The sequence below is a fragment of the Dama dama genome, chromosome 33 (assembly GCF_033118175.1).
Source record: "Dama dama isolate Ldn47 chromosome 33, ASM3311817v1, whole genome shotgun sequence".
In the NCBI taxonomy this organism is placed as follows: Eukaryota; Metazoa; Chordata; class Mammalia; order Artiodactyla; family Cervidae; genus Dama; species Dama dama.
Window position 1 is genome coordinate 27,109,626 of NC_083713.1, and position 12,972 is coordinate 27,122,597.

Sequence of the window (12,972 nt, forward strand, 5' to 3'; positions counted from 1 at the left end):
TGTCTTCTGGAAAACATGTACATGTCCGTACATTAATTTTTAAAAATTAAAAGAAACAGCACTTACCTTCACAGTCAAATCCTCTTTACCCAGTGTGACGTGGACCTGAATAGGCGGATAAACACCTTTGTCAGCATGATGCTCCATCGTTGCTCTCATTGCATTCTGAAATACATAAGGGTTACGTTAAAAATACAACTTTAAAGAAAGAGAGAAACTAAGTACAATTTTCAAGTAAATATGCACTCCTTGTATTTTTAAAGAATTTAATGAAAACATGCCTAAGAGTCATAAGTCATAACTAAATTTAAAGAACTACTTCTAAAAAATAAGTCAGTTTTAGAGGACTTGGTAGGTAAAAATCCCAACTAAATTCTGCATATTTTCTAAAATCAGAACCTCAACATTTTTAGCTAGCTTCATATGAAAGCAGAAAATTCTACCCAAATATTTTTATAATTTGGTAGATAATGGGCAAACCTTATTTTTGAAAACAGTCTCATCTCTATTTTAAAGAACCATTTTAATTGTCATAAATTGCTTTAAGAAAAAGCAATTTTTTCATTTAGTACTAATAGCAGGTCTTATTATGATGTAGAAATGAATCTAATTTACTACTAATTGGAAACTAGAACATTTATTTACACAGTAAGACAGTTTTGACCAATTCCTAAAGGATACAGGGTACACAACGTCAACAGAGCATAAGCACTAAGCAATCACATGACATGTAGCATTGAAGCAGGAATTGCTAAACCTAGATACAGTTTAAAAGGCAAAAGACTGGACTGCACGTGGAGTGTGTAGCCCTGGAACACCAATAGGACAGAGTCTCCTGAGGAAGAGATTCTGTCCTCTCTACCGAAGGCCATTTAAGATCAGGTTGCAGATGGAAGCATTACCGACATAATATAAAATCTATTACATAATATGGTAATATTTCTTTTACTAAGCATCATAGGGAACGAAATCTTTAGGTGACTGAAATTTCAAGGAAAAAATTACTTTTAATCCTTTCAGTGCAAATCGTTTATTCATTTAACCACTTTGGTAGAAAGGTTTTTGTAAGATATTAGATACATTCTTGCTGTCTTAGAACCAAGAACATTTTTCAATCTTTGCTATTCTAAGACAGTCAGCCAGTTTTTCTATGCTTCAGTGTATTTTTCTTTTTTCATGATCAGGCTGAAAGCCACCTCTTCTCTCTTCCACCTGCTCCTGGCTGAAGACATAGTAATCACACTGAGAGAGACTACAGGCTTGATGTGGGGTAATATTTTCAGCCACATGGACCCATACTCCTCATCACCCACTTTCCTGTCTACCAGCAACTGTCTTTGGTATGCTGATGAGAAAAAATGTCCTCTCAACATTATTAGCACAATTGTATTTAGTTTTCAAAATTTGTTGTAAAGAGCAAATATAACAGCAGAAGTCACATAAGTCAATGTAAGTGACTTTCTCCAAAAAAATGCATACAACAATGCATATGATAGTAGGACTGTGGTCCTTTGGGGGTGGAGAATCATTCTAAACATTTTGCTTTGTAAAAATACAAATAAAATTGTATCAAACACCCATAATGTGCTGCCATTGTATAAGATATTTAGGATGTTATTCTCAACCTTCCTAACAACCTGGATAATAGTATTATCCTTGCTTGACAGAGGAGGAAACTGAGGCTTGGGGTTGAGGGACTTCCACAAGGTCACACACATTTTAGGTGGCTGAATTGGAATTCAAATTCAGGTCTTTCTGAGTCCCAGGTCTGAGCTTACCACTACACTGAGGGCATCAGTGTTGATCAACAGCTTATCTCCCTTGATGTGCCATGACGCTGAACACCAACGGCATCTTTTAATGAAACTGAGGAAAACCTGGTAGACTATTTAAACTTTCAAAGCAGATTCCTAACCTTAGGAAAGGACTGATAAAGGTGATGTAATACTATGTTACAAACCTTGAAAAGTTCAAACACCATGTGATAGAGATGGGATGGTACATAAACCACTTGTATTGGCTGTCCTGGTGATTTTGCTACAGAGCAGAAGAGAAAAATATGAAAGTACAGAGAGATGTGCTTAAAGCATTTTAAAGAATATATTGTGTAGTGCTGAAAAGAAAACATTTACTATGGAGGACAGTACTACTGGGGGGAGAAGGGCTACACCCTTTACTTTACTGTATCTGTGTTTGAATGCCAGGCTCACACAATTTATACCTGCCTGTGACAACATGAGTCCTGCAGTCACTCTTGCAATCCTGCATAACCATCTACGAACCCATCCTCCCATTCTTGTTTATGATGGTTGAGTCTGTTTAAGACACTCAGTCTTACGGTCAGAACTTTTTCTTTCCAAAAAGAAGTGTTAAAGTCTTTAAATTCCATGGTCCAACTCACATAAATACATTCTTTCTTTAAAAAGCCATTTTTTAATTGTTTCACTCAGGTGGGATGTTTTGTTTTATTTTGGGCATTTCTGTGCATATAGATTCAAATAAAAACTTTGAACTAGCATTGACTTATCAAGGGCCACTAATTCTACATTCAAACATGTTTAACAGGAGCCCAGTTGGGGGGAGAGAACAGATAATAAGCAAACCAGAACTTTCAGTGAAGGCGTAAGAGTCGCCATACCTCAGAATTCTTATTCAGCCAATAAGCTGGACTCTCCAATGAATAAACTGCCTCTTGGAATCACAGATGGTACATCTGGAAACGGCCCACAGCAGTTCAGGTTCCCAAACTATCACTTGTGCCTTGTGGTTCTTATTCACTGAATGTACTATTATGGCTTTAGAAAAACCAGGCAACTCTATTTGCAAGGGGGCAACTTCTTCCACTGCCTTCCCACTCTAAGGTCCAGAATACAACTTAGCAGAAGCCTATTTAATTTTATTCTTTTTACAGGGTCATTTTAACTGAGGTACTGTCTCCCTCTATCAAACTACCCTACCTCCAGGGAAAACAGAGAACTCATCAATCTCCTTCCAAGGCATCTAAACCTTTTGTGTCCAAAAGAAGACCATCAGAGATAATCAGAGTCTCAAACAGATGGACATCTTTCTTTCTTCTTTTACATCTCCAGTCTTTTTACTTCCTCGACAATAAAAAGTTGGTTTACAACTCAGGAAGTAGAAATCTTAAAGGGTAAACCTTACATTAGTGAAGTACGTATAAAAGTCAGATGTAATTTTCTTGAAAGCATTAGTCGCTCAGTCGTGTCTGACTCTTTGCGACCCCATGGACTGTAGCCCACCAGGCTCAGGCTCCTCTGTCCATGGAATTCTCCAGGCAAGACTACTGGAGTGGGTAGCCATTCCCTTCTCCAAGGGGTCTTCCTGACCCAGGGATCAAACCCGGGTCTCCTGCATTGCAGGCAGATTCTTTACCGTCTGAGCCACCAGAGAAGGATCACTTTTTTCTGTGACTAGCCAGGAAATAAAAAATAAGCAAAGAATCAATATTATCAATTAAAATAATGAAAATGGGAAAGAAAAAGGCAAAATGTCTTTCAGAAAAAAATCCAACTAAATTAAAAAATATACATATATACGTACCAACACATAAATACATATATTTTTAACTTGATTTCTCTTCCTCAGCTTTCATATCCAATAAAGAAGTTATTTTATATTAAAACAAATTAACTTCTTATCATTCCTTCTCAGGTAATCATAACACTAATCATTAAGGAAAAGGCATCAGGCTTACCATTTAGTTCTTCAAGTTCTAGTTCGGGAGAGTTAATATAATACAAATCACACAGACGCCTAGCATTTTCATAGCCATCTAGTGTGAATCAAAACAAAAAAGTCATTAAATAAATTTACTTCTGCTTCATGAAGATGGCAATAATAGATAGACAAATGAAATTTTAAAGCTTTCTACAGAAAAAAAATATACTTTAATAATCTTAGTTTGGGGAAGGTCTTTTTAAAATATGACATGACAAAACCTAAGGCCATATAAAGCAAAAAGTGACAGATATGATTACAAAAAAAATTTTCAAATGTCTGTATGGGAAAAGACACCATAACAAAGTAAAAAGAAAACCAGCAGATTGAAGAAATTATTTCCAATACACGTAATAAAAATTTAGAGTTGGTAAGGGTTTAGGGAATACTCACTCTCATTCATTGTTTGATACATTTTTGGAGTTATAAAATTTTAAATGCATTTTAAATATTTTTAATTCTAGAAATCCTGCCTTCTAAAATACTAGCAAAAGTCAGCACATATATAAGGATGTCTACTGCAATACTGTTGGTGATAACAACAGAAATATGCATCAATAGGAGTATGGATTAATACATTCTGATACATCCCTAACAATCATTCAAAAACCTGGTGTATATCCACATGTACTACACATGGCACAATGTTTGTAAATTTACAGAAAAACATACACAAAGTATCTTATGTTCCAAAAACAGCAATGTAAGACCAACAATTATGTGTGTGCACAAGCATACATGGTACAAACAGAAAAAGCTGTGGCAAGATACAAGCCAAACTATTATGAATTATGGCTTCAATATAGGGAATTAGGAGGGAATAAGGAAATATTTTGAAGTCAAATAGATACCCTCATAATATCACCACCTTTTGCCTAATAAAGCATGGTATCAACAAAACATTCATCCTACACACAGTGCACAATTAGCATTATAAAGTCATTTTTAAACCCATGCATGGGTTATATCATTTTATCTCATGATTCAAATAACTGTTTTAATAGCAAGAAAAAACACTCAACAATTTTGATTTTGGCATTCTTTCTGAAAGGAGAAATGTATTTACCTTTAATAACTTCAACCACATTGCAGTTTGGATTTATACTTCCAACGTGTTTGCGATGAGATAGGCTTCCTTTGCCTTTTCCACCAAATAATAAAGCTATAAAAAATTAAAAAACAAATAAAATAAGCTAAAATACATAATGTCGCTGTCTGGATTTGAATACTGTTTCTCTAATTGGTACCAAACAGTAGAACAAGTATTTTCCTTAAAACATAAACATTTCACATAACATTAAACATAAATTTAAAAACCTTTCAATGGTAGTCTATTTGCTTTCCTTAATAAAAAAAAAAAAAGTAAAAGTAAATGTTCTCCCTAAAAGGAAGTTTTCTAAATAAATGTAAAATATATCAACACAGATTATTTAGCTTCTTCTCTTGACTTCCAGACACTTACAGTGCTGATTAAGTAACATTCTAATTGAAATTCGACTCATGTAGAAACGATCCAAAAAATATTGAACATTCTGGCTGGTGACAGGATCCACCCCGAAGCTCTCCTTGTATTCAACCACACCTTCAGCCATTGTGGGTATCACGTCATTGTGTCGGTTCCTGATCCGTATCACAGTGTCTGTAAAGCTAAACAAACCTGTCTGTCAAAACAGCCAAATATTTTGGCAAGTGAATGTGATACTAAAATCTAAATTTAGCCAATTATACTAGACAAGAAATGCCTAATTCAGTAAAAGCAGCATCAAGGCATGTTTTCTTACACTTATTTAAGTAAATTTCAGATCATAAAACATACCATCTCTATGGAGATGTTAAGAAACCCCAAAATAAATAAAACTTGTGAAATGTAATTATTTTCTTGGAACTCCTAAAAGTAAGGCTGCCGCAAAACACAATCCTACCAAATGTGAAGGGTTTTCTTTAACCATCATCAACTAAGATTATTTCAACACCTGCTAAGAGGATGGGATCCAGGCACAGTCAGCATAAGAGAAGACAGAGCACTTGCTTCCAGGGAACACGTGCTCTGTAAGGAATGACGATGAATGAGCCAATAAAGGCTGTCTGTTTTGGAACCATTCCCCAGGTTAAAAAGAGAAAGGGCCACTTAGAAAAGTAGAAAGGGATTCTAATTCCATTCATTCTATGAGTTTAAAAAAAATGGGAGAAGAAAAAGTGACTGTGTGTTCAAAGAAAAATCTTCAAATCATCCAGCACTTCTATTTCTGTTATTTGAAGACACTGATGCTTGAAGACACTACTGCATGGCTTTGCCAACAGACGTCCGTCTAGCCAAAACTATGGTTTTTCCAGTAGTCATGTATGGATGTGATAGCTGGACCATAAAGAAGGCTGAGCGCTGAAGAATTGACGCTTTTGAACTGTCGTGTTGGAGAAGACTCTTGAGAGTCCCTTGGACTTCAAGGAGATCCAACCAGTCAATCCTAAAGGAAATCAGTCCCGACTATTCTTTGGAAGGACTGATGCTAAAGCTGAAGCTCCAATACTTTGGCCACCTGATGCAAAGAAATAACTCACTGGAAAAGACCCTGATGCTGGTAAAGATTGAAGGCAGCAGGACAAGGGGACGACAGAGGATAAGATGGTTGGATGGCATCACTGACTCAATGGACATGAGTTTGAGCAAGCTCTGGGAGTTGGTGATGGACAGGGAAGCCTGGTGTGCTGCAGTCCATGGGGTCACAAAGAGTTGGACACAGCCCAGCGACTGAAGTAAACTGAACTGCATGGCTAATTTAAAGAACTAAATGAAAGAGGAAACAAGTCTTAGTTGTGAAGTAACAAAATCCACCTAATAATATATCCATCAGAACTCATACTTCCAAATGACTGCTTCCTCATTTAAAGTCTTCGAAGTCATCATCTTGACTACTATTAACCTATTCCAATGATGGTCTCATTGCTCAAAATATTTTTGGAATTCCTAGTTTGTAATTAGTTTCAAAACCAAACTGTTAATCCAAAATACAAACAAAACTCCTCAAAAACAATTCATCATTTCTAGTCACTTCTTAATCATTTATTTCACATCTCTCTCTTTTGTCAAAACCAAAATACATTATTCCATCTGGCTGCCCACATTATTTTTTTAAAATTCAGCTCTGAATGACTATTTTCACAAGGTTTTTCAGCATAACATTTACCTTTAAGTAAGACTGGATGGGTCTAAATCCATTTGCTGTCCATGTGAGCCTAATGCTATTTTAAGACTTTTTGTGCACAGATAGTATCTCTTTTTGTACAGATAGCATTATTTCAGTAGAGTCATTTTAAAGAGTAAATGACATCATCTGTGTAAATTTTGCTGCATACCTACACAAATTCTTGGTGTTATTTTCAGACCAAAATCATGTTTAAAAAGTGAAATGTTGCTATCACCTTTAAAGACAGTAAAAAAAAAAAATGTGTAATGGACTTGGAGGAAAACAACAGAGACAGTCTTTAAGTTCTGAGCAACATTCACTGGAATAAGCAGGTAACTTGCCTTAGAGGACTATGGGGCTTATTAGTCCTGGTATGCTGATTATTAATAGGTCACATTACTTACATTGTCTTGCAGACCACAGGTCATAAACTAGAGACAAGTTTTTGTCCTGCAGGCCTTCAGTGTTTGTTGAAAGTTTAGTTTCCAATCTTTCAAAATTAGGAAATCTAACTTAAAAAAACAAAAATAACTAGATTTGCAGCTTTTCTTATACCCACCCCCCGCAAGACACACACACACATCACGTGATCTGGGCAGTGTTTTTGCTCGGCAATGGTCAGTAGAGCTGAGGCTGTCCTTCAGAAGCACGCACTCGTCGCCAAGTCTTCACCAGTCTCCTACCATCCAAGTGGCCCTGAGACCACATCAAGATTTCCCCTGATCACCACATTTGAACTGCATCTTTCTTTACACTCGAGTGAAGAGAAACATGAAGCTTTTCTTATGCCCAGTCCAATTTCTGAATTTATGTTACCTGGCTGGCCTGTATGAACTGCGACAGACACATATACCATCATATGTTCTAAAGTAGCAAAAAGCCAAAAGTTAATCAATTTCCCTAAAATGATCCAATAGCAATACATTTACATTTTTATATGATATTCAAAGAGTATATGATGATGTTTTATGTGATGTCCAAATAAGGCAAAACAACTGTACTTACTCATAAATAGTTTTAGCATCTTCAGCACTTTTGTCCTTAAACTCAAGAAGCTCTTGAAGACTCTGGATATACCTAAAATGTAAATCAACCCCTTGTAAGGTTGTTCTTTTATATTTTGAAAGTCCGATATTATGAAAATGATCAAGTGGCATTTTAAACATTTCTTTACTGTTAATTTTTAGCAAATTATGATTGAAGTGAGATCTGTATACCCATTCACATTCAAGCAAAGTGCCTGACAGTAATTAGAAGGTACATTTTCTCCTAAAAGCTTAGGTTAAATTTGATTTAAGAATCTCCTATTTCTTTTTTCAGTTCTCTACTCTAAGTAGTTTTTAAGTTTCTTAAAATTACCACTGTACATTACAGTATAAATATACTGATGGTCATGGGAACTGAGTCTGTCACCAACAATTATGTGATCTTGGGCAAATGACTTAACTTGCCTTAGTCTCAGTAAAATGTGGAGGCCAGCTTACCTTGGTCTAAGAATCTAACTTAAATGTCTTTGTTTTAAAACCGTAATTGTAGATGTTACATCCAGTCGGCAAATGCTTATTGAAAGTCTACAATCTAACACATGGTTCTTCTAAACAACTGAACAAAAACACAAAAGTCATGAAAATGCACATTTTTAATTTACCTAAAAATACAATGGAGCAAATGACCTGGGAAAGGAGCAAAATGAGGAAAGTCAAATGACTCTCTGAAGGTCATGATGCAGAGCACAGTGGCAGCGAAGGGCCAGAGCCAAAACACCTATCGGTCAGTGACCTCTAGTGTAAGGTCTGCTTTGGCTGGACCTTCAGCTGCCATATTGTAGTAGGTGTCCAGGGGCAATGAAAGTGTTTTAAAAATCTGCAAATCTCCATGTTGGTTTGGAAAGTTGTTTCTGACAAACAATATGCCCTACTGCATGCCAAGGCATTCCAAAGTCTAGTGATTATGAGTCTACTCTTGTGACTTAACCCTTACTCTTCACTGGCAAGAACAATTATATTCAGAAGATACTGAAACCAAGCAGGACCCTGTGGGGCTCCTGGGCACAGAAGCCTTTCCCTGGCCCCCATTTCATATTTGTAGGCAACAGACTCCAGTCTCCATGATCTTCCTTGAGGTCCAAAGGGCAGGTTCAAACAGGTGCTCATCAAGGAAGAGAAAGGATGCAGAGACAAGGGAGAAGCAGCCAAGAAACAATAGTGCAGACTTGGGAGTCGGTCCGGTTTCACCTCAAGAGATACACATCTTTGAATTCTTTGATAGCACTAAAATGCCCAAACAAAAGAAAGATATTAGCATTTTTCATTCCAGAGAAGGTTTGATAATCTCAGGAAGCACATCAGGAGACCACCTGAGGCCAGATTAAAGGCCTGTAGGCCCTGCCTGTACCCTGATCATTATCAGCAACCTCTCCCTTGAACCACTGCTATAAAACTCCTCACCAAACATCCCCGGCTTGGGACACACAGTTTTTCAGGGCAAGATCCTGCTGTGTCCTCCTTTGCCTGGCAAAGCAATAAAGCTATTATTTTCTACTTCACCTGAAGCTCTGGCTTCAAGATTCAATTCAGCACCAGTGAACAGAGGCAGAGTTTTTGACATTAAATTGTCAACATCTACAATGTGTTAGGCACAGATATTTTAAAAGTGTAACATATTCTACTTTTAATGATTTTTTTAAAAAAGAAGGAATAAAACACCATAGAAAATTATCTGTCCTCCTTGCATCAGAGTTCCTAAACAAATGTCTCTTACTTAAATCACATTTCTAACTATTCCATTTTTGGAGTGGAGAGTCTCTGATTATCATTTATGGAGCAGTCATATTTCTTTCAGTTATTTTAAAAAGTTGACATTATATCAGCTTCTCCCATAATTATAATGCTTACAACAGGAAAGCTAGGATCTCCATAAATCATAATTGGGAAATGCCTTGCAACTAAGTTTTTCCATTGAAGACTGAACTCTGGCAAACTGTTTTGTTTGAAATGTATAGTGGTTAACAGAATAACACTTTTAATAACATTAACAAGAAAGGCTGTATACAGGTGGCCACATATGCATGCACACCCTTAATAACTCTACTGTCATTTTTTAGAAGGGAGATCATAGTTTCTACACAATTCTAGTAACTTCTAATTGTCTTTAAATGGTAGAATAAATATTCTAACTTTTGTGATTTATTAAGATATACTTCAATAAGATAAATTCAGTTTATAAAAAATATTTACACCCTTTAAGACATTTTATTAATCTGACTTCAGCATACAGCAGTAGAAACAAGCAAATCTGAGTTTGAATCCCAGCTCTACTATGAATGTTTTTGCCTTAGGCAAAGGACTTAATCTGTAGGTACCTCCATTTCTTCATCTGTAAAATGAATGCCTACTGGGCAGGGTTATTGACGTGATTAAAGGTAAAGTATATACATCTCTAGCTATCAACTTATGGTAGATATTTTTATTACATTATGAAATAACATCCTTGGAGATTTAATAACACAAATCTCAAATATAGTGTCTGTATTTCTGTGCATTTCTGATTGTTTTTTTAAAACCAAAAAGTAGTACAGTCCAGGATTCAGGTGACCAGGCCAGACACACCCAAACAGAGGAGGAGGAATGCTGCTACTACCTTGAGACACCATTGAAGAGTAAAGAAGAATTTGCTGTAACTTTGGGTAAAGTCTACAACTCCACTTAAACTGCAAACACAAGAACAGTGAATCTTACCAGCTCTGTACCAACTGAACTGATGGTGTCCTGAGAAGATTATCTGGAAGAAGACTTATTTCTTTCATTATATTTGCCAATCTCACAGGCAGCTCTTGCCGCAGAAACATAAATGAGGTCTTTTCACAAGCATTCACAGATCCTGAAACCAAATACAGTGTGAACAGCCGTAAGTGGAAGCCATAAGGCAGAGAAATGCAGAGTTATTTGGCAAGTGATATCATCACCATAATGACAAGGCAAGAGGAGCATGGGACAAGACAGTCCAGTCTCTAGGGCTGTGCGACATCCTGAACCACCTTCCATCCACACTGTAGAGCATCAGTGAGGTTATTTTCCTGTCTCCGTTATTCACAACTCCCATCTTAGAACTAAGACAACCTAGGCAAGTCTGAGCAAGGCACAGTTTGATTAACGTAGGACCTGTAAAAAGCCTATCCTCTATAACCTGTTGCTGCTATCATTTTAAAAACTTGTTTCCTAACTCTAGGTTTATGAGAAAAACCTGTCTAAGAAACAGTGGAAATTTTGACATGTTCTTGAGAAGATTCATTGAGTCCAGGTAGAACCACTATACTAATTGCCATAAGCAAACAGTAAATGAAGAGGAGTCTTTCCGGCAACAGAAAGCAAAAGCTGCCAATGCCTGCTCTGTCATCATCTTCAAGCTTCTTCCCCGTAGGTTCTATTCAATTGTCTGATTCCTGGAAAGCAATCTGCTCCTTCCTCCATTCCTACTCAAGATGCTAAGCAGAACAGCTGTAGAATCGCGTTTGGCAAGCAGTTCCACTTAAAGGTAAACTAAAAAGTCATGTTACTTCAGTGATGAATTTTAAACTCACTGATTTGCTCTTTTAGCAAGAGACAACCATAGCAAAAACTAGATTGTCAATAGGAATAATCGTATTAAAAAAAAACATTTTCTTGTGGAAGTTTAATGGCATACTTGGGAAAGGGGTCAAATTCACCCTCTTAATAACACTAGTCATTTTAAGGTAAAAACAAAAACCAAGAGCTTTGAGCCAAACAAAATCGACACTGTAAACCACAAGTTTAAGATTAAGTGGCTAACTACGCTGCTATCTTTCAAGCCACTCGTGATCCGTTGGTGACCAAACCACACTCACAATGCAGAAGATAACTCTTGTCTCTTCGAAATTTTGACTTGATTAGTTTTCCCATTTCACCTTAGCGCCCCGCTATAAGTCAAAGTTAAATGCCTGACTTCGCAATTCATCTGCATCTTTTCTAGAGAAAACCAGGAAGCACTCATCTGAGAAAGAGGAAAGTGGAGAATCACTGTGGTAAACAAACCCCACAGCATACTGTACTCATGCACTTTACACGTGCTGAGGACTGTTGTTGACGGAATGAATTGCACGGTTGGTGGAAACGCTTAAGCCAGTGGCAAGGAAAACATTCTATGAAACACCGGGCCAGTCAGAACCTGCTTCCCCTATCAGCACGCCACTTTTATGTAATCATCATATGCAAAACTGAGCATTTATCAGCACTCTGCAGAACCTGAACGCGACTCCCGGAGGTGTCAGCACACTCTCCTCTCTCTCGGGCTGGGCTCTTCCGAAAGGGCCTGGCTGTGAGCGCGGAGGTGCACACGTGCGCTGAAAAGCAGCTCGGGCCCCAGGCTTGTTTTTCAACAATACACGGGAAAAAGGCACACTCTCCCAGTTATCTCTCGGGGGCGCGGACGCCTGCACCTGAGCAGAGGGATCCGTCCGCGAGGGACCGAGGTGGCGTCCGAAGCGCCGGCGGAGAGACGTTGAGGAAGGGGGCGCGCCGGAGACGGGAGGGCACCCGCGCGGGCCGGGCCCGGGCCGGGTTAGCGGCCGCAGCTCCAGGCTGGGGTTACGCAGGAAGGCCCGAAGCCCGGGCCCCACTCACCGAAGTCCAGGAACTGCTTCATGGAGAGGGGGGATGGCGAGAAGCGCGCGTAGAAGTCCACTTGGCCGGGAACGCCGCGTTCGGGCGCCGGGCCGGAGCCCGAGTCCGAGGTGAGGCTGCGGCTGACGCTAGGGCCGGCGGCGCGCAGCCCGGGGCCCGGGCCGGCCGAGGTGGCTCCGCGAAGCAGCCGCGCTAGCCTCATGCCGAGCCGCGCCGGAGCAGCCGGAGCCCCGGGCGCCAGGTCGCCGCTCCGCCGTTCGGCCGGGTGGTACGTGAGGGACGTGGCGGCCTCGGGGGCGGGGAGCGGCTGTCACCGCCGCGGCCACCGCCCCCCTTGCCGGAGCCCGCTGGGCGGGGCCCGGGGAGGGGAAGGAGGCGGAGACAGAGGCGGGGATCGCGTGCGGACCGCC

At 39.0% G+C, this 12,972-nt stretch overlaps 1 protein-coding gene across 1 annotated transcript in view; it reads right to left on the minus strand.

The window, feature by feature from the left end:
- Window positions 1-12,764, minus strand: part of PDK1 (pyruvate dehydrogenase kinase 1) — a 44,581-nt gene extending 31,817 nt beyond the window's left edge. The window contains exons 1-8 of the mRNA XM_061135758.1: window positions 12,563-12,764; window positions 10,661-10,802; window positions 7,929-8,000; window positions 5,201-5,385; window positions 4,805-4,900; window positions 3,716-3,793; window positions 1,961-2,037; window positions 67-165 (exon numbers count right to left, since the gene is read on the minus strand). Coding sequence (XP_060991741.1) covers window positions 67-165; window positions 1,961-2,037; window positions 3,716-3,793; window positions 4,805-4,900; window positions 5,201-5,385; window positions 7,929-8,000; window positions 10,661-10,802; window positions 12,563-12,764 — 951 coding nt within the window. The remainder of the gene's footprint in view (window positions 1-66; window positions 166-1,960; window positions 2,038-3,715; window positions 3,794-4,804; window positions 4,901-5,200; window positions 5,386-7,928; window positions 8,001-10,660; window positions 10,803-12,562) is intronic.
- Window positions 12,765-12,972: the final 208 nt, after the last annotated feature.